Source organism: Coregonus lavaretus, assembly GCF_964263955.1.
Source record: "Coregonus lavaretus genome assembly, chromosome: 1".
NCBI classification, from domain to species: Eukaryota; Metazoa; Chordata; class Actinopteri; order Salmoniformes; family Salmonidae; genus Coregonus; species Coregonus lavaretus.
In genome coordinates, this window is record NC_139988.1 from 33,091,728 (window position 1) to 33,110,668 (window position 18,941).

The window sequence follows — 18,941 nt, forward strand, 5'->3', positions numbered from 1 at the left end:
TAAAAAGACAGGGTGACTATGAGTGCAGTTGCACCAATCAAATAGATAGTGTAACTGTAATGTATGGTTGTGTGTTTTTGCAGATAAATGAATGGTATTTGCTGTTGTCGTGACATAAGTTATAGTATGGGCCAGTGAATGGTGTGGTCGTGGTGTTAACATACCTATGGAACGATATACAGTGTGACCTCTTGTGAGGGGAGGTGTTTTGCATACAGTATCCCACTGTGTTGCCGTGGGTGATGGTGAGTCATTATGCATTGGGCCAGTCAGAGTGCCAGCTCAGCAGTTCTAGAATCAGTTTGTCAGACCCCTCTCTGGGCTGAACCTTAAAAATACTCAGATCTACTTAAGCAGAAATGCATGAGGGGGTGTGGTATATTGGCCATATACCACAAACCCCCGAGGTGCCTTATTGCTATTATAAACTGGTTACCAACGTAATTAGAGCAGTAAAAATAAATGTTTTGTCATACCCATGGTATATGGTCTGATATACCACGGCTGTCAGCCAATCAGCATTCAGGGCTCGAACCACCCAGTTTATAATTATGAATAGTCAATACCTGACGCCCCACTTCAACAGATGTGTGTGTACCGGAAATTCAAATAGTTGCTATCATCATCAAGTGTAATAAGAGATTTGGCAGAGTCGTTTCAGAATGTGATTGCTTGGTTTGAGCGTGATATGTGATTATGATGGAGTGACATTTTTCCATCATTGATTAAAAAGTATATTCAAAATCATCTCCGTTTTCTACCCATCCACCTGCTGTCTTTCAGAACAAACTGTGGTTTATCTCTGCCTGCTGCATGCCTGTGTTCTGTTCTGACTCTCTCTGTTTCCTACTTTTATACTCCGACCTGTCATTTCCTCACTGTATCTTCCTTCTCTTCTCTTCTTCTCTTCCTTTAGCAAATTTATAAAGGTCAGAATAATTGACGACGAAGAGTATGAGAAAAACAAGACCTTCTACGTGGAGATCGGAGAGCCTCGCCTGATGGAGACCAATGACAGTAAAGGTGGGGGAGATAGTCCTGGGGGGTACAGGTGGAGGGGGGTCAGAATCTTCTACCCTGACCTCTGACCTCTGACCCTGGGCCTGGCATCCACTGCACGGCACTGCGTTGCCCTGCACTGCACATTCACACCAGCAGGCGGCACCAAGAGGGCCAGGAGGCTGCTAGGTAGAGAGCATTCACATCACAACAGGAAAGAGTAGGACTTCCAATTACACACACAAACATCAACATACACATCACGCAGCGGGCTCATCTGCCACTCAGTGTGCCCTCAGCGGAAGTGAACTTTCAGTGGCCCACCTTGTGTCACCACCTCTCATTCCCACGACTGGTCAAGTGTGTGTGTGTGTGTGTGTGTGTGTGTATGTGTGTGTGTTTAACATGCATGGTTCCAACCCCCCTGCCTTGTTGTCTTGTGTCCCTGCAGGAAGACCATAGCCATTAAAATACTTGACCGTGAGGAGTATGATAAGCACAGCTACTTCACCCTAGAGCTGCAGACGCCCTACTGGAGAACGAGAGGCTGGACAGGTGTGAGACTGCTGAAAACTGAACACACTGGAGTTGGAGCTCATTTGGCTCCTCTCCTCTTCTCTTTTATTCTCTCCTCCTTTACTTTGTTACTTTCTCCCTCACTTTTCTGTTCTAATCTATTCTCCTCTTCCAAAGTCTCTATTTGACTCAGTGTACTCACACCTTTCCTCTCCTCTCTCTCTCCCGCCTGGCTAACTGCGATTCACACTTTGCTCAACTTCCTGTGTCCGATGACCTTAAGAATTCACTCCTACAAAGACAATGCTCCTCCGACACTGCATTAGTGCATTAGTGGATTAGTGCATTAGTGGACTTGTACTGTATGTGCACTGGACGGGGTGTCCAAAATATGCCCGACTGAAATGTGCCATTAAAAAATATATATATAAAATGTTTTACCACCTTTTTCTCCCCAGTTTCGATCTTGTCTCATCGCTGCATCTCCCCAATGGGCTCGAGAGGCAAAGGTCAAGTCATGCGTCCTCCAAAACATGACCCGCCAAACCGTGCTTCTTAATACCCGCCCGCTTAACTCGGAAGCCAGCCACACCAACGTGTCGGAGGAAACACCTTTCACCTGACGACCGAGGTCAGCATGCAGGCACCCGGCCCGCCACAAGGAGTCGCTAGAGCGCGATTAACCAAGTAAAGCTCCCCCAGCCAAACCCTCCCCCAACCCGGATGACGCTGAGACAATTGTGCGCCGCCCTATGGGACTCCCGATCACGGCCGGTTGTGATACAGCCCGGGATCAAACCAGGGTCTGTAGTGACGCCTCTAGCACTGCCTTAGACCGCTGCGCCACTCGGGAGGCCTGAAATGTGGCATTCTAATGATGTCATGTCAGTACAATAAGATTACAGGATATCCTTTCCACAAGGTTGCATTATCTTATATTTATCAACAGCAGTGACAGAAATAAACAGTGGAGATAATTGCACAGATTAGATTGTTTATACCACCCACCTCTCCTGGCCAAGATTGTGTGTCTGTTCCACTGTGTTTATCATGTACCACAGTTAGAACCTCATAATAACCTTCTTAGTTTTAATCTCTGAAACACAAATTAATTTTCCACTCCTTTTTCTCAATCATTTATGGATATGAAATGTTCTTAGGATTATCACTACTGATCTATTTATTAATAACGCCATGTTAATGATACAACCCGATAAAGATTTAAGATATATGCTGATCAAAGAGGGAGGTTGAATAAAAAATGATTACAGGGTAAAGATCAAACAAAGGAACCCGACTCCTCTGTGAACCAGGACAACCTGACAAGTCATAAAAGAACATCAAAGTCACATCCAGACTAGCGATGCCAGATCATTACAGAGCAAATACGATTACAGATGTGCAATTTAATCTCCCCTTTCTCTGGCGTAAAGCTTTAACAGCCTTTATTTAACAACAGGAGGAATAGGATTCAACCTGTTAGTACACAGACGCTGCCATAAGCAGTGATGCTAATGTGTTTGCTGTGTGTTTTAGTGTTGTTGCAGATGCTGGTGGCTGCTGGGAGATTTATGACCAACCTACTGGTCCCCCTGATGTCCCTTCTGTCCTTCTGATTAAGCCCACCAGTGTCCCTACCCAGTCTCGTCTGTTATGTGGTGATTATTGTCCCCTGGTTTCCCTGCCATGTCCTGTTATAGTTCGTTAACTGCACAGCAGAGTGAGGGATATAGGGCCGAAGCTGCGTCTCTGGGCGGCCATTACGTGTCCGAGGGGGAGGGCTCTGACAGACCACAGTAATGGCCATATAGTTTGTGGACTAATTATTCTATTATAGCGTTATCTTTTACAAGCGCAGTTATGGATGGATCTATCTGATGTGAGTGGACTGTAACTACCGCTGAACCGCTCGGTTCAGGCCAGCTGCACGCTGCTGGATCAAAATGTTTGAGTTATGCTCTCCTGGAATTAGAACACAGCAAAAACAAACTGTTCTCATCCTCACTGCTTTGGATGTGTGTGTGTGTGTGTGTGTGTGTGTGTGTGTGTGTGTGTGTGTGTGTGTGTGTGTGTGTGTGTGTGTGTGTGTGTGTGTGTGTGTGTGTGTGTGTGTATGCGCATATGATTGGCTAGTGTGGTGATGCGTACAGTGTGCTTTCCTAACAGCTAGTGTGTGTCTACATGTGTATGTCTGTCTATTAGGTGGGCAGGTGTGTCTGCTTCCATCTGAATTTGTGTGTGTGTGTGTGTGTGTGTGTGTGTGTGTGTGTGTGTGTGTGTGTGTGTGTGTGTGGCACGTGCATGCATATGTGTGTGTGTGTGCATGTGTGTCTGTGTATGTATGTGCATGCTTGTACTCACGTGTGTGTGTGTGTGTGTGTCAGTGGAGGCTGGTGGGAGGAACTATAGGAGGATGGGCTCTTTTTAATTGCTGGAATATAATTAATGGAACGGAGTCAAATGTGGTTTCCATTTGTGTGATGTGTTTGATACCGTTCAATTTATTCCATTCCAGCAATTATAATGAGCCCATCCTCCTATAGCTCATCCCACCAGCCTCCACTGGTGTGTGTGCGCTTACGTGCGTGTGTCTCCACTCACACAGCCACAGATGTAGTCCATGAATCCCCAGCAGGCCTCTGGAGGGAGCGATCAGAAAGAATGGCCGATGACTTACTGAGTCCAACAAGCAAACACTAATTAGTGCCCTGCCAACACTGTTAGCACAGCTAGCTCCGTTAGAATCATTAGCCTCCAGTCGTGTAGGGAGACTGAGGAGAGACACTGTTTTAAGGCCCACTGACCCAGCAAAGGCTCCATGCAGAAGTGGAAAGTCAAACAGCTGCTGTCCCTGAAGTACCTCCGCTTCCCCTGATAAACACAGCCACTAATTAATGTGAAACTCTGATTGCCTCAGAGGGAAACACAACCAAAACAAGATTTAAGGCTGGCAATGTGTTTGTTCACAATTAGCACTCTCAATCCTTGTGCATTACGGAGATTGGGGTTTCTTTTATAGACAGAAATGTGGCATTGCTTCGTGTGCTATACTTAGAGCTAAGTACAGTACTACTTCAAATATTTACAATCAACACCAAAGAAAGAGAACTGGAGTTAGGTGAAAAAATAAATTATCCTGAAATGTAACCTACATTCACTCAAACAGAAACATGTCTGATATGATTCACCTTGTATACTTACGGCACAATAGTAAGGCATTAAGACACAGACATACAAGCAGTCAGGCAGACAGACAGACAGTGTGGCCTTCCAAAGAACCCCAGGCCCCAGCATCTCTCCCAGCATGCCTCTCTCTCTGTCTGAGTGAGTGATCCGTGCTGACAGCAGCCTGGCCTGGTGTAGCAGAACTTAATGTGACTGGGGTCTTTGTACGATCCTCCTCTGTATCCTCTGGATCCCCGCCTTCATCTGCATGCGTTTCACCCCCCTGTCCTCCCTGTCTTTCCAGCTGTGGGAAGTCTCTTTCTTCTCTTCCCCCCTGCTCTTATTTATTTTTCTTCTCTGTTCTCAATTGCTTTTAAGTGCCTTGTGTTTGTTCCCTGAGTGTCTTCATTGTGAATATGTTTGTGTGTGTTGGCATTTACAAGAGCCACGATACACTGGTATGTGTCGCCTGTACTGAGTTAATGAGACTGAAAATGTGTGGGTTCATTAATTACACTAAAAACTAAACTATGTTTATGACATGGGTTATGTAAATATGCATTTACCCTGTGTATGGGAGATTTGTAATATGTTGGTATGGTTGTGAGAGGTGATTTGAATTAGTCAGGCGCAGGAGGGTAAATCACCGAATACAGAGTTTATTCCGTAGGACACAGTTATGCTGGATAGCGTCAACAAAATACAGGCTCACGGGGAACAATATCCCCGGAAATACAAGGTACGGGTAGCTCAACCGAGCTACACTCAACTCACAAATAACAATCACCCACAAGGACAAGGAGGACAGAGGGAACACTTATACATGTACTAATGAGGGGATAAGAACCAGGTGTGTGTAATTGACAAGACAAGACAAATGGAATGATGATATATGGAGCGGCAGTGGCTAGTAAGCCGGTGACAACGAACGCCGAAGCCTGCCCGAACAAGGATAGGAGGCAGCTTCGGAGGAAGTCGTGACAATGGTTAATTGGCTAGACTGAAGATGGAGTTTTAGAGAGAGTTGCCCTGGCCTCCAAGTGCACTCATCCCTCCAGGAATAGTCTCACACCACTAGCTTGTTCTTGACATAATCGTTTGGGAGGATTGACATTGTCTTAAGGAGTCAATCCACTGAAGATTTGATGGAAATAAACCCACCCCAAAGAAACTGTAACCATCAAGGGCAATTACTAGCATTACTACTGTACTATACTCAAATTCACCTCGTCTCTGCAGCAATAGCCATTATTAAAACCTTTTACTGCAGTGTGCTAAATCAGGGTCATACAGTGTTTCTTGGTAGTCTTAAACAAATCTACTTTGAAACAAAAGTATACACCTCACACACATGGTTATGGGCTTAAAAAAAGAAGACACCTGTAATATGTCAGATATAGAGTTGAAATGTATTCAATGTTGAGTTTGCATTCCAATATTACACTTTATATACATACATGTTTTTTATTTATTTTATTAATTATGAAATTATGAAAAATATTAATAACATTCCATCCATGAGGCCACTAGAGGGTGATTTGGTCATTTGACTGCAGGAAAGGGTTTTAAGAATGAAATACTGTAACAACCCAGTGTACGAATGATTGTGCCACTGCACACCATCTTTGCAGCAATTTCACACCTGCTACAGTATTTGTGGAGTGAGCTACTGTACAAACCCTCTCTGACAAAAGTTCACTAGAACACTATTGGCTCTCAACAGGATAATTATACTCTGTCCTCCATAGTTTGGGAGAGTATGAGTACTGGATTATTAATATCATTTAAAAACTCTACAACATCCACATTTGTATTAAATTATTTTGAATATAATACAGATGCTATTAAGCCTTAAAGCTTCAAATCGTCCACATGGTCAAGCTAGCCCAAGACATGAGACCCAGATGCTGTTTAGACTGCCTCTTAACTGTGAATGTCCTCTGAAGTAGGATAGAGTTCCATTGTTTTCACTAGGCCTCATCCCTGCAGTCAGATAGGCTTCAGTGGATACAGTCTGACTCTGGATGACAGGGTGGGCTGTGCTTGACTCTTATGGAAAAGCTGTACAAAATACATAGCTCAGTCTAAACAGAACCAAATGAGAGCATTCTCCAGACTGGGTGGTTCTAGACATACACACATGCAGGCACACATGCACGCACACACACACACACACACACTCCCTAGCTCATCTAAAGACAGAGGTGGGGGATGGACTGGACTGGTAGGGGATCTTGTTACACCCCTCTCCAGCTACGCTCATCTTCCCCTCACTCTGTTTAGATGTTCTCTGTTCTCCTCTGAAACCAGATTATCAAAGCATGGCAACCTCGCGATGGTCCGCAGCCTTCAGCTCGCATTAAGCCTTCTGCACTCTTCCTCCCAAAGAAAAAGAAGAAGAGAGAGAATAGCTTTCCCCAAAAAGGCGAATTTGCACATTTGAACTCTCACTCAACCACAGACGTTGGAGAAGCATAGATCAAAACACAATGAACACACACTGAGAGGATTAACACAACAGAGAAACACACAGAGGGAGAGAAAAGAAGATAGGAGGAGGACAGGTAAATAAACAGGGAGAGAGAGAAAGACAGAGGAGGCTTAACCAAACCTCTGTTCCGGCATGTCGAACGGATGATTGAGAGCGTCAGAGATACAGAAAACACAGTGTTCCTCCATCACTTGCTCCCTCCCTCCCTCCCTCCCTCTCTCCCTCCCTCCCTCCCTCATCCCTCCATCCCTCCATCCCTCCATCCCTCCATCCCTCCATCTCTCCCTCCCTCCCTCCATCCCACATCCCTCCCTCCATCCCTCCTCCCTCCCTCCCTCCCTCCCTCCCTCCCTCCCTCCCTCCCTCCCTCCCTCCCTCCCTCCCTCCATCCCTCCATCCCTCCAGTGTCAATCAGATGTATTCTGCGGCGGCACGGTGCGGTAGCCACCACTCTGAGGAAGGGGATGGATAACAAGGTTACTGAGGCTGTAGTAATTACACCTGAGACTCACATCTTCTTTAATTGAGTTCATTAAGTCACTCATTAGACACAGTTAACACCACACTCTCATGGTAATTAAGGCTTACATGCTGTTCAGCTGGCGTGATTTGGCCTTGGACACTGTTTTGTAACATTTTCATCCCACTCAGTCAGTAATAGGCTATGTTGAGCTGCACCGGTTCATTTCACACATTTTGAAAGCATATTTATTTATCCAGGTTGTCGCTGTGAGATTAATAATCTCATTGTTCATGCGGTACATAGTCAAGACAGCAGCATATACAGTACAAATTTGGTTGGTCACCGAGCCATACTAAAGCACCCTTATGAGTAATGGGAAAAGTAGCTCCAATATCCTCCTCCACAGTCTTTGGTCCTGATTTGACCCCTCTACCTCAGCCCTCCTCTGCTTGCGCCAGTGTGACTGGGTTTGAATGGCCCCATGGTGGGGTGACGAAGGGGAACGAATGGCTTTGGCGCTAACGCTAACCCACAATGCACTGCTCCGCTGCGAATTGGAAATGGCATTCTGAATGGTTCCCATCGCACCAAATCAGATCACTGCACTGGGCCGTGGGACAGCGGTGGTTCTGAATTACCGCCACGCGACCCAGAGAGTGGGAGGGAGGGAGGGAGGGAGGGAGGGAGGGAGGGAGAGGGCCAGAGAGTTGGAGAGAGGGAGCGAGCGAGAGAGGAAGTGAGAAAGAGAGCATAGAGGCAATAGAACCCTGTGTGGTTTGTATTAGATAATAGCAGGATTTTTCTCTGCTTACATATCCATACCCAGTCTCCAAGACAATGTCTGTTTTATATGACATGTGAATTCACACAGTTTAATAGGACAAGTCACAGTAGGCCCATATCCTTTCACTACAAAGTCATGTCAGCTTATAGTGATGTCATCATGGGCCCATGGGTTCAGGGGGGTGACAACTAGGTCATGGTATGACATAACATCTTCCTCTCACAACTTGACAAGTTGTATAATATAGTGACAGAACATCCTTCCAGCCTCACAGGGCACATGTAGAATGCTGTAGAACACTGCAGTGTTTCCCCTATGATTTTTTTCAGCAGCGGTGGCAAAGGTATTGGGTGTGGTGGGGGGAGATATTGTTTTGTAGAACTGTGAGAATGTTACTTCTGGTGACTTTTTAAAAGGACATTCTACTCCAAAATGCATTAAAAATTTGATGTTAACACCATCTGAAATATAACTGATGCACGCCACTGCACTGTAGGGAGAATTTTTAAAGGAAGTTGAATGTAGTTTTGCGAGATATTGCTATCTAGTGTTAGCATAACAACTGGAAGTCTATGGGAACTGCTAGTTGTTCCCATACACTTCCAGTCATTGCGTTAATGCTAGTTGACACGCAGAGACATAAAAATGGTATCCAAGAGTTGATCTGACTCTGGGTAAGTAGAAAACGGGCTTAATTGACAAAATCTTGCACTATCCCTTTAAAATAGTGTTTCAGCAGAAATAATCGTAAATATATACACTGTACACTGAATAAAAATCCAAACACACCATGTAAAGGGTTGGTACCATGTTTCATGAGCTGAAATAAAGATCCCAGAAATTGTCCATACGCACAAAAAGCTTATTTCTCTCAAATGTTGTGCACAAATTCCCTGTTAGTGAGTATTTCTCCTTTGCCAAGTAAATCCATCCACCTGACAGGTGTGGCATATCAAGAAGCTGATTAAACAGCATGATCATTACACAGGTGCACCTTGTGCTGGGGGACAATAAAAGGCCACTCTAAAATGTGCAGTTTTGTCACACAACACAATGCCACAGATGTCTCAAATTTTGAGGGAGCGTGCAATTGGCATGCTGACTGCAGGAATGTCCACCAGAGCTGTTGCCAGAGAATTGAATGTTAACTTCTCTACCATAAGTCGCCTCCAATGTCATTTTAGAGAATTTGGCAGTACGTCCAACCGGCCTCACAACCGCAGACCACGTGTATGGCGACGTGTGGTCGACAGTGCCCCATGGTGGCGGTGGGGTTATGGTATGAGCAGGCATAAGCTACGGACAATGAACACAATTGCATTTTATCGATAGCAATTTGAATGCACAAAAATACAGTGACGAGCTCCTGAGGCCCATTGTGAGGCCCATTTTTTTTAACCAAAAGATGCATATTTGTATTTCCAGTCATGTGAAATCTATAGATTAGGGCCTAATGAATTCATTTAAATTGACTGATTTCCTAATATGAACTGTAACTCAGTAAAATCAATTAAATTGTTACATGTTGCGTTTATATTTTTGTACAGTATATATCGTTTTTATCACTGCTAAATGAATATAGGGGAAACATTGACACTGTACATGAATACAACAATGGCTTTGCTGTTAGAATGTCCACAGAAAATGCTCTTGGATCTTGATTCTGTAAGTTTGTGGTGGTTTTCTGTCCTAATTCTCCCCTCCCTCCACTATTATCTATGAACAGACCATCACAGCAGCAGAGTGTTATTGTATTATATGGCTCAACTAGCTGCACAGGCATTCAGGTTGTCACAGTAACATTGTAGCTAATGCCCTGGATACCAGTGAGAATCCCTCCACCAAATACACCTCTGACAAACCTAATGGGCCAAACGTAGCTTGATATCCCTCCGCCAACATACATATAACAGCCCCTAATGATATTAACACAGTGGAGAATACCTCAGCAAAAAGGCCTTTAATTATCTCATTATTTAACCACACTTGACAAGATCTCATGAAATTGAGTCATTATGATCTAATCCTCTTATATATCATTAGAGGGCTTGTAAAATATCTGACTGCACAGATTAAAGGCCTAGTGCAGTCAGAAATGTGATTTTCCTGTGTTTTACATTTACATTTACATTTACGTCATTTAGCAGACGCTCTTATCCAGAGTGACTTACAAATTGGTGCATTCACCTTATAGCCAGTGGGATAACCACTTTACAATGTTTTTTTTTTTTTTTTTTTTTGGGGGGGGGGGGGGGGGGGTAAGGGGGGGGTAGAAGGATTACTTTATCCTATCCCAGGTATTCCTTAAAGAGGTGGGGTTTCAAATCTCTCCGGAAGGTGGTGAGTGACTCCGCTGTCCTGGCGTCGTGAGGGAGCTTGTTCCACCATTGGGGTGCCAGAGCAGCGAACAGTTTTGACTGGGCTGAGCGGGAACTGTGCTTCCGCAGAGGTAGGGGAGCCAGCAGGCCAGAGGTGGATGAACGCAATGCCCTCGTTTGGGTGTAGGGACTGATCAGAGCCTGAAGGTACGGAGGTGCCGTTCCCCTCACAGCTCCGTAGGCAAGCACCATGGTCTTGTAGCAGATGCGAGCTTCAACTGGAAGCCAGTGGAGTGTGTGGAGGAGCGGGGTGACGTGAGAGAACTTGGGAAGGTTGAACACCAGACGGGCTGCGGCATTCTGGATGAGTTGTAGGGGTTTAATGGCACAGGCAGGGAGCCCAGCCAACAGCGAGTTGCAGTAATCCAGACGGGAGATGACAAGTGCCTGGATTAGGACCTGTGCCGCTTCCTGTGTAAGGCAGGGTCGTACTCTCCGAATGTTGTAGAGCATGAACCTACAGGATCGGGTCTTCGCCTTGATGTTAGCGGAGAATGACAGGGTGTTGTCCAGGGTCACGCCAAGGCTCTTCGCACTCTGGGAGGAGGACACAACGGAGTTGTCAACCGTGATGGCGAGATCATGGAACGGGCAGTCCTTCCCCGGGAGGAAGAGCAGCTCCGTCTTGCCAAGGTTCAGCTTGAGGTGGTGATCCGTCATCCATACTGATATGTCTGCCAGACATGCAGAGATGCGATTCGCCACCTGGTTATCAGAAGGGGGAAAGGAGAAGATTAGTTGTGTGTCGTCTGCGTAGCAATGATAGGAGAGGCCATGTGAGGATATGACAGAGCCAAGTGACTTGGTGTATAGCGAGAATAGGAGAGGGCCTAGAACTGAGCCCTGGGGGACACCAGTGGTGAGAGCACGTGGTGCGGAGACAGCTTCTCGCCACGCCACTTGGTAGGAGCGACTGGTCAGGTAGGACACAATCCAAGAGTGAGCCGCGCCGGAGATGCCCAGCTCGGAGAGGGTGGAGAGGAGGATCTGATGGTTCACAGTATCAAAGGCAGCAGACAGGTCTAGAAGGACAAGCGCAGAGGAGAGAGAGTTAGCTTTAGCAGTGCGGAGAGCCTCCGTGACACAGAGAAGAGCAGTCTCAGTTGAATGACCAGTCTTGAAACCTGACTGGTTTGGATCAAGAAGGTCATTCTGAGAGAGATAGCAAGAGAGTTGGCTAAAGATGGCACGCTCAATAGTTTTGGAGAGAAAAGAAAGAAGGGATACTGGTCTGTAGTTGTTGACATCAGAGGGATCGAGTGTTGGTTTTTTGAGAAGGGGTGCAACTCTCGCTCTCTTGAAGATGGAAGGGACATAGCCAGCGGTCAAGGATGAGTTGATCAGCGAGGTGAGGTAAGGGAGAAGGTCACCGGAGATGGTCTGGAGAAGAGAGGAGGGGATAGGGTCAAGCGGGCAGGTTGTTGGGCGGCCGGCCGTCACAAGTCGCAAGATTTTATCTGGAGAGAGAGGGGAGAAAGAAGTCAAAGCATAGGGTAGGGCAGTGTGAGCAGGACCAGCAGTGTCATTTGACTTAAAAAACGAGGATTGGATGTCGTCAACCTTCTTTTCAAAATGGTTGACGAAGTCATCCACAGAGAGGGAGGAGGGGGGGAGGGGGAGGAGGATTCAGCACGGAGGAGAAGGTGGCAAAGAGCTTCCTAGGGTTAGAGGCAGATGCTTGGAATTTAGAGTGGTAGAAAGTGGCCTTAGCAGCAGAAACAGATGAAGAAAATGTAGAGAGGAGGGAGTGAAAAGATGCCAGGTTCGCAGGGAGTCTAGTTTTCCTCCATTTCCGCTCGGCTGCCCGGAGCCCTGTTCTGTGAGCTCGCAATGAGTCATCAAGCCACGGAGCTGGAGGGGAGGACCGAGCCGGCCGGGAGGATAGGGGACATAGAGAGTCAAAGGATGCAGAAAGGGAGGAGAGGAGGGTTGAGGAGACAGAATCAGGAGATTGGAGGGAGAAGGATTGAGCAGAGGGAAGAGATGATAGGATGGAAGAGGAGAGAGTAGCGGGAGAGAGAGAGCGAAGGTTGCGACGGCGCATTACCATCTGAGTAGGGGCAGAGTGAGTAGTGTTGGAGGAGAGCGAGAGAGAAAAGGATACAAAGTAGTGGTCGGAGACATGGAGGGGAGTTGCAGTGAGATTAGTAGAAGAACAGCATCTAGTAAAGATGAGGTCAAGCGTATTGCCTGTCTTGTGAGTAGGGGGGGGGGGACGGTGAGAGGGTGAGGTCAAAAGAGGAGAGGAGTGGAAAGAAGGAGGCAGAGAGAAATGAGTCAAAGGTAGACGTAGGGAGTTTGAAGTCCCCCAGAACTGTGAGGGGTGAGCCATCCTCAGGAAAGGAACTTATCAAGGCGTCAAGCTCATTGATGAACTCTCCAAGGGAACCTGGAGGGCGATAAATGACAAGGATGTTAAGCTTAAATGGGCTAGTGACTGTGACAGCATGGAATTCAAATGAGGAGATAGACAGATGGGTCAGGGGAAAAATAGAGAATGTCCACTTGGGAGAGATGAGGATTCCTGTGCCACCACCCCGCTGACCAGATGCTCTCGGGGTATGCGAGAACACATGGTCAGACGAGGAGAGAGCAGTAGGAGTAGCAGTGTTTTCAGTGGTAATCCATGTTTCCGTCAGCACCAAGAAGTCGAGGGACTGGAGGGTAGCATAGGCTGAGATGAACTCTGCCTTGTTGGCAGCAGAACGGCAGTTCCAGAGGCCAATATATACATTGTTTCCACACTATGAGGTTGGAACAATACTGTGAAATTGTGAAAATTAGGATAATGCCCTTTTAGTATAAACAGTTCCTCCCGTTCACCTTTGAAAGCATTCTGGAGGGAAGGTTTGAGGACTGAACACTGCACTGACCACTGCAACTACCTCCCCCTAACAAGCAACGTTTGAAATATGTTCTACCCTCTTGTGACTTTGAGTCAGTGACACTTATCACGGAGTGACATTTTAAATTCAACCTGTTTTCAAGATATGTAACTTTCAAATTACAGAAATCATCACCGAATTATGCATTTTGCATCATACGGGGATGATTTCTGTATTTTGAAAGTTGCATATCTTGAAAACTTGAGTGCTGACAAGCAAAACATTTTGGGATTATGTCAACAATGGACTAATGAAACAAATACCAAAATATAGTTTTTCGGTGGAGTTTTCCTTTAATTCTTGCTTGAGAAATTGCTCTTGCTAAGAAGCTTTTTATTTTATTTTTTACAATTTTGATTTAAAACAATCACAGTAAGTAACTTCATTGTTACCCAGAAATGATTTGATATTGAGAGAAAAAAAAGATTGCATTGGGCCTTTAATGATGGGTGTACTGTACACTCACCCAACATGGTATTTTGAACGTTTTTAAGTCTAGTTATATTTGGTTTAGTTTTTATTTATATTTGATAGTTACTTCCAAAGACATTCCTGTGGATTTCAAGAGCCCTATAATATGAGTAATAAAAGTATGCCATTGGGATGACTGCACTATTGGCAATTTGGTGCAGTTGTCCACTGTAGAAACCACTTCTCCTTTATTTAACCTTTATTTAGGCAGGGAGTCCCATTGAGACCAGGGTCTCTTTTCAAGAGAGCTCTGCAGATTTACCATAGCTGAGATGCACTCACCTTGTTCTACACTGACCTCTGATCAGTTTGAGGATGTATGGGCTGAGGCTGACACTAGTAGGCAGTGTGTTCCACACTGGTTAGAGGTCAGTGGGGAGGACATTTGTTCCACCCTGAGTGAGACCTCTAGTGAGATCCTTCCACTGTGACAGAGATGCATGCACATTTACCAGGACCAAGAAAAAACTATAAATGAAGGCAACTCATTGATGGACTCAATCCTTCTACTAATGATAAGAAATTGTTTCCCTCAAAGCCTTAATGACACCATGTCATAAATAGCTGCCTCCAGCGGCAGCTGGAGAATAGCACAATATGTTATTGTTTTTTCAAGCCAAGCAGCCAGGTCTTCCTCAAATACTGGTCAAAGGTATATGCAGGGAGGACTGCATAGCTGTATTGGTTCTATGTGTTATTTACCTTCGTTAGTTGTGTCACCGTAACCCCACCATGAACATTTGTAAAAACATTTTTTTAATTTTAGTCATTTAGCAGACGCTCTTATCCAGAGCGACTTACAGTTAGTGAGTGCATACATTTTTCATACTGGCCCCCCGTGGGAAACGAACCCACAACCCTGGCGTTGCAAGCGCCATGCTCTACCAACTGAGCTACAGAGGACCCATTGATGTTGTTTAACCTGCCCCATCCCCCCTGCTGTTATCCCTCCCTGCTACCCCATCACCTCAGCAATCATCATAAGCCTCTTCCTCTCCTCTCCCTCCATCCTACCCTACTCCCAACGCCACTCCAACCCAGCGGAATGAGCCCATCTGTCAGGGAGAAACTGCAGGGCCCATTCCCATAGTATTCTCATTTCCCTTGCTGGGAATGTGGAAGCACTCCTCGGCTGCCTCCCTCTGTGATGAATATGATGGCTTGGAGGTGGTGGGCGATGGGGGAGGGAGGGGGGAGTGGAGGGTCGGAGCTAAACAGCTTTTACTGTCACCTGTTCAATTACCTATTATTCTTCTGGAGGTTGGGAGCTGTAATGGTTAGAATCATGTTGTTTTTCTTGAAACTGTCTGTTAAAGAGAATTTTGCTCACCATAACTTACCTGGCGAAATAAGGGTTAAGTAAACACATATGTGTGGAAAAACAAGAAAGCATATTTTACTCCACATTATAAACTGGGTGGTTCCAGCCCTGAATGCTGATTGGCTGACAGACGTGGTATATAAGACTGTATACCACGGGTATGACAAAACATTTATGTTTACTGCTCTAATTACTTTAGTAACCAGTTTATAATAGCAATAAAGCACCTTGGGGTTTTGTGGTATATTGCCAATATACCACGCTAACGGCTGTATCCAGGCACTCCGCGTTACGTCGTGCTTAAGAATAGCCATTAGACGTGGTATATTGGTCATATACCACACCCCCTCGTGCCTTATTGCTTAAATGTACCACTTTCATGTCTATGGCTTCCACAATATTACTACACAACATGTAAGTTGTCCTGGGTGTCAATCACAATCCACCGTCTTCTGTCTCTCAGCTACAGAGGTGGCTGTGAAGGAGGTGGAAGAGGTGGTGCAGTTAACAGGAGTGGATGATGAGGAGCAACGCATCGCTGATATGGGTCGACCCACGCTTGGGGACCACGTCAAACTTGAAATCATCATCGAGGAATCCTATGAGTTTAAGGTGTGTGCTTGTGTGTTTGCACATATTCCATTTCCTTTCTCTCACGTAATGCACTCATTTCAGAGACTCCTCAGAGACTTCTCAGATAGACATACAGTACATGTATATGTAATAATCATGGAGTGATATAACTGTGTGTGCATGTGCGTGCATACTCTCCTCTTTTACTCACACACTCTTCAGACAAACATAGATGTGATTATCATGAATATTTAGGTCTGTGTGTGTGTTTGTGTGTGTGTGTGTGTGTGTGTGTGTGTGTGTGCACACAGAAATGTGCATGCTCTTTTCTCCCTCTCTCCCACACACACACTCTTCAGACAGGCATCAACTGATGGGTGGATGCTTGTGAGCACTTGACGGATCGTGTCCTGTTCTTACTGGAGTGGCTCTCACTGTGAGGTCGGGTGGGAGGCTGTGGGAGGGAGGGGTCCTATGGATCCTATAGCTGGCTGAAGTACTCTATATCCTGGGGTGGGGGGGGGCTGGAGAGTTTAATTGCGTCTAACCTCAGAGTCATAGCAAGTGGCTGCTTCAAAAGAGCTTCAACTTTCAGACGGTAGTCTGCAACTTTGCTGCTTTAAGATTAATGTCAACCAATACCCAGAATCCCTTGCCTGGGGCTAACAGATAGGGAGGAGGAGGTAGGTGATTTGCAGACGGTAGAGGAGCAGGTAGCCTATCTGATTTCCCTCTCTTCCTCCTCTCTGCTCTTCAGGGACTGCACAACTTCAATCCAACACACCAAGCTAGGAATTGGACAGTGGATTAATTTGAGTCCCTCTATTTCTCCAAATATCAATACGTTATCTCAGAGACCTTAGCAGAGCCGGAGAGAGTAGTGTAGTTGTCCATTCCTGCATAAACCTGAGTTTAAACCATCCCACCATTTACTTTCCAAAGCTTCAGTCAATTCAATTACCATTGAAGTTTCCTTCCAAAGAAGGGAATATTGGATTTTCCTTCCGATGGTGATGGAAGAGAGAAGGGGGGTGCTATCCAGCTGTCATCCCAGGAGTGAAAGAAGGGATGATGGAAGGGATGGATCGAGGAGGAGGAGGAGTTGTGTACTTCTGTAGGGAGAGAAATCCTGTTTTTCCTGTTTGGGAATCTATACGGGCTGTGATGACGATTGTTTTCCTGAGTGTGCTCTAGGAACGCCTGCTCCTGGTCCTCTGGGAACCAGTCTTTATCAAAGAGAGGACTGCAGCTAAAGGCCCAGTAACAGACTGAGCCTTCGCCCTCTATCCCCTGGCCTATGATATAATCATATTATGTGGACAGCATCATCACCTAGCTCCCGAGGACTGGCTCTTGGCTACTATAGCAGTTACATTACATGGTCTTGAGGCAGTACTTACAACACCCAAGCTCCCTGCCCAACCTTTACCCTCACTGTTTATTCTAAATACATGATTACTACAGACAAGTACATATGTTTTAAAGACATAAAAACAGTCATATAATGTGTCCTATATGAACTTGTAGACTAGATGCCCTTGCTTCCCTAAATGCATTTCTCCAATATGTACTTCCTGAACTCCATGTGGTTGGTGTTCCCTGTGCAGAACACTGTGGACAAGCTGATTAAGAAGACTAACCTGGCCCTGCTGGTGGGGACTAACAGCTGGAGAGACCAGTTCATCGAGGCCATCACCGTCAGCGCCGGTGAGTTGAATGCTTTGACCACTGTGTGTGTGTGTGTGTGTGTGTGTGTGTGTGTGTGTGTGTGTGTGTGTGTCTGTGTGTGTCTGAGTGTATGTGTGTGTGTGTGCGTGTGTGTGCATGTGCGCAATCCTTTCTCACAACGGAGGAGCATGCTGCAGCATCTCCTCAGAAGATTGATTTTCAATGGAAACACCACCTAGTGGAAATCTGGAGCATTGCAGTCCCACTCCAAGGCATCCCAAGGCCTCTGTTGATTAGAGATGCCATATTGTCAGAGCATAGCATTGTTACCTTATAACCTTATGTGTGCTTGTCAGTGTCTATGTGGGATGAGTTAGATTTTTAAAGAGGATATGGCAACTAGCCTATAAGCTCAGCCTAATAGGGTGGCCACTGAGGCACAGGAATTTGGTTGAGGTGTGAATGTGTTTTGTGTGTGTTGAAAGTTACAGCATGTGTCTCACTGTGTGTGTGTTTGTCTGCTAGTTAGCTACTGTGTCGTCCAATTGTTCCCTCTCTGGCTCAATTAATGAAAAGCCCTGTCTCCACTCTCTTATCTGGGATTAGGCTGTGTTGACGTTTTGACAGCGGGAGTGTGTGTGCATGTGTGTGTGTGTGTGTGTGTGTGTGTGTGTGTGTGTGTGTGTGTGTGTGTGTGTGTGTGTGTGTGTGTGTGTGTGTGTGTGTGTGCGTGTGTGTGTGCGTGTGTGTGTGTGTGTGTGTATGTGCGCCTCCTGGATAGACTAGGCACTAACCCGTCACATACCCCAGGTATTTAAGCTCCTTTTGTTTCTGCTAAAAGCTGCCTGTGCGTGCTTCTCTCTCTCTCTCTCTCTCTCTCTCTCTCTCTCTCTCTCTCTCTCTCTCTCTCTCTCTCTCCCTCTGGACTTGCTGCTGTGTTTAAAATGCACATGCAGTCATGAAATATTGATCTCCCCTTGCCTCTCCCTCCCCTCTCTTTATCTTTCTTTCTTTCTTTCGCCCTGCAGCCCCTCTGATTATATTTACTCTGAAGCCAGTAGAGAGGGAGAGTGTGTCAGGCAGCATTTGCAGCGTTAGCCTCCTCACAACTTAGTTAAAGAAAAATAATTTGCTTCACACCGTGACTTGGCCCAGGGTGTTGACGGAGATTGGGTGTGACATTTCTGCCAGTCGGTGGGTTGGTGGCTTCTCCAAATCTGTGAGGCT

The 18,941-nt window shown here is 45.8% G+C and overlaps 1 protein-coding gene across 1 annotated transcript in view; it reads left to right on the forward strand.

Moving 5' to 3' along the window:
- LOC311134805 (sodium/calcium exchanger 1-like) overlaps nt 1-18,941 on the forward strand; it is a gene marked incomplete at both ends in the record, with an annotated part of 795,938 nt that overhangs the window by 753,298 nt on the left and 23,699 nt on the right. Inside the window, 3 exons of the mRNA XM_084168588.1 lie at nt 917-1,023; nt 15,937-16,085; nt 17,654-17,753. Coding sequence (XP_084024714.1) covers nt 917-1,023; nt 15,937-16,085; nt 17,654-17,753 — 356 coding nt within the window. The remainder of the gene's footprint in view (nt 1-916; nt 1,024-15,936; nt 16,086-17,653; nt 17,754-18,941) is intronic.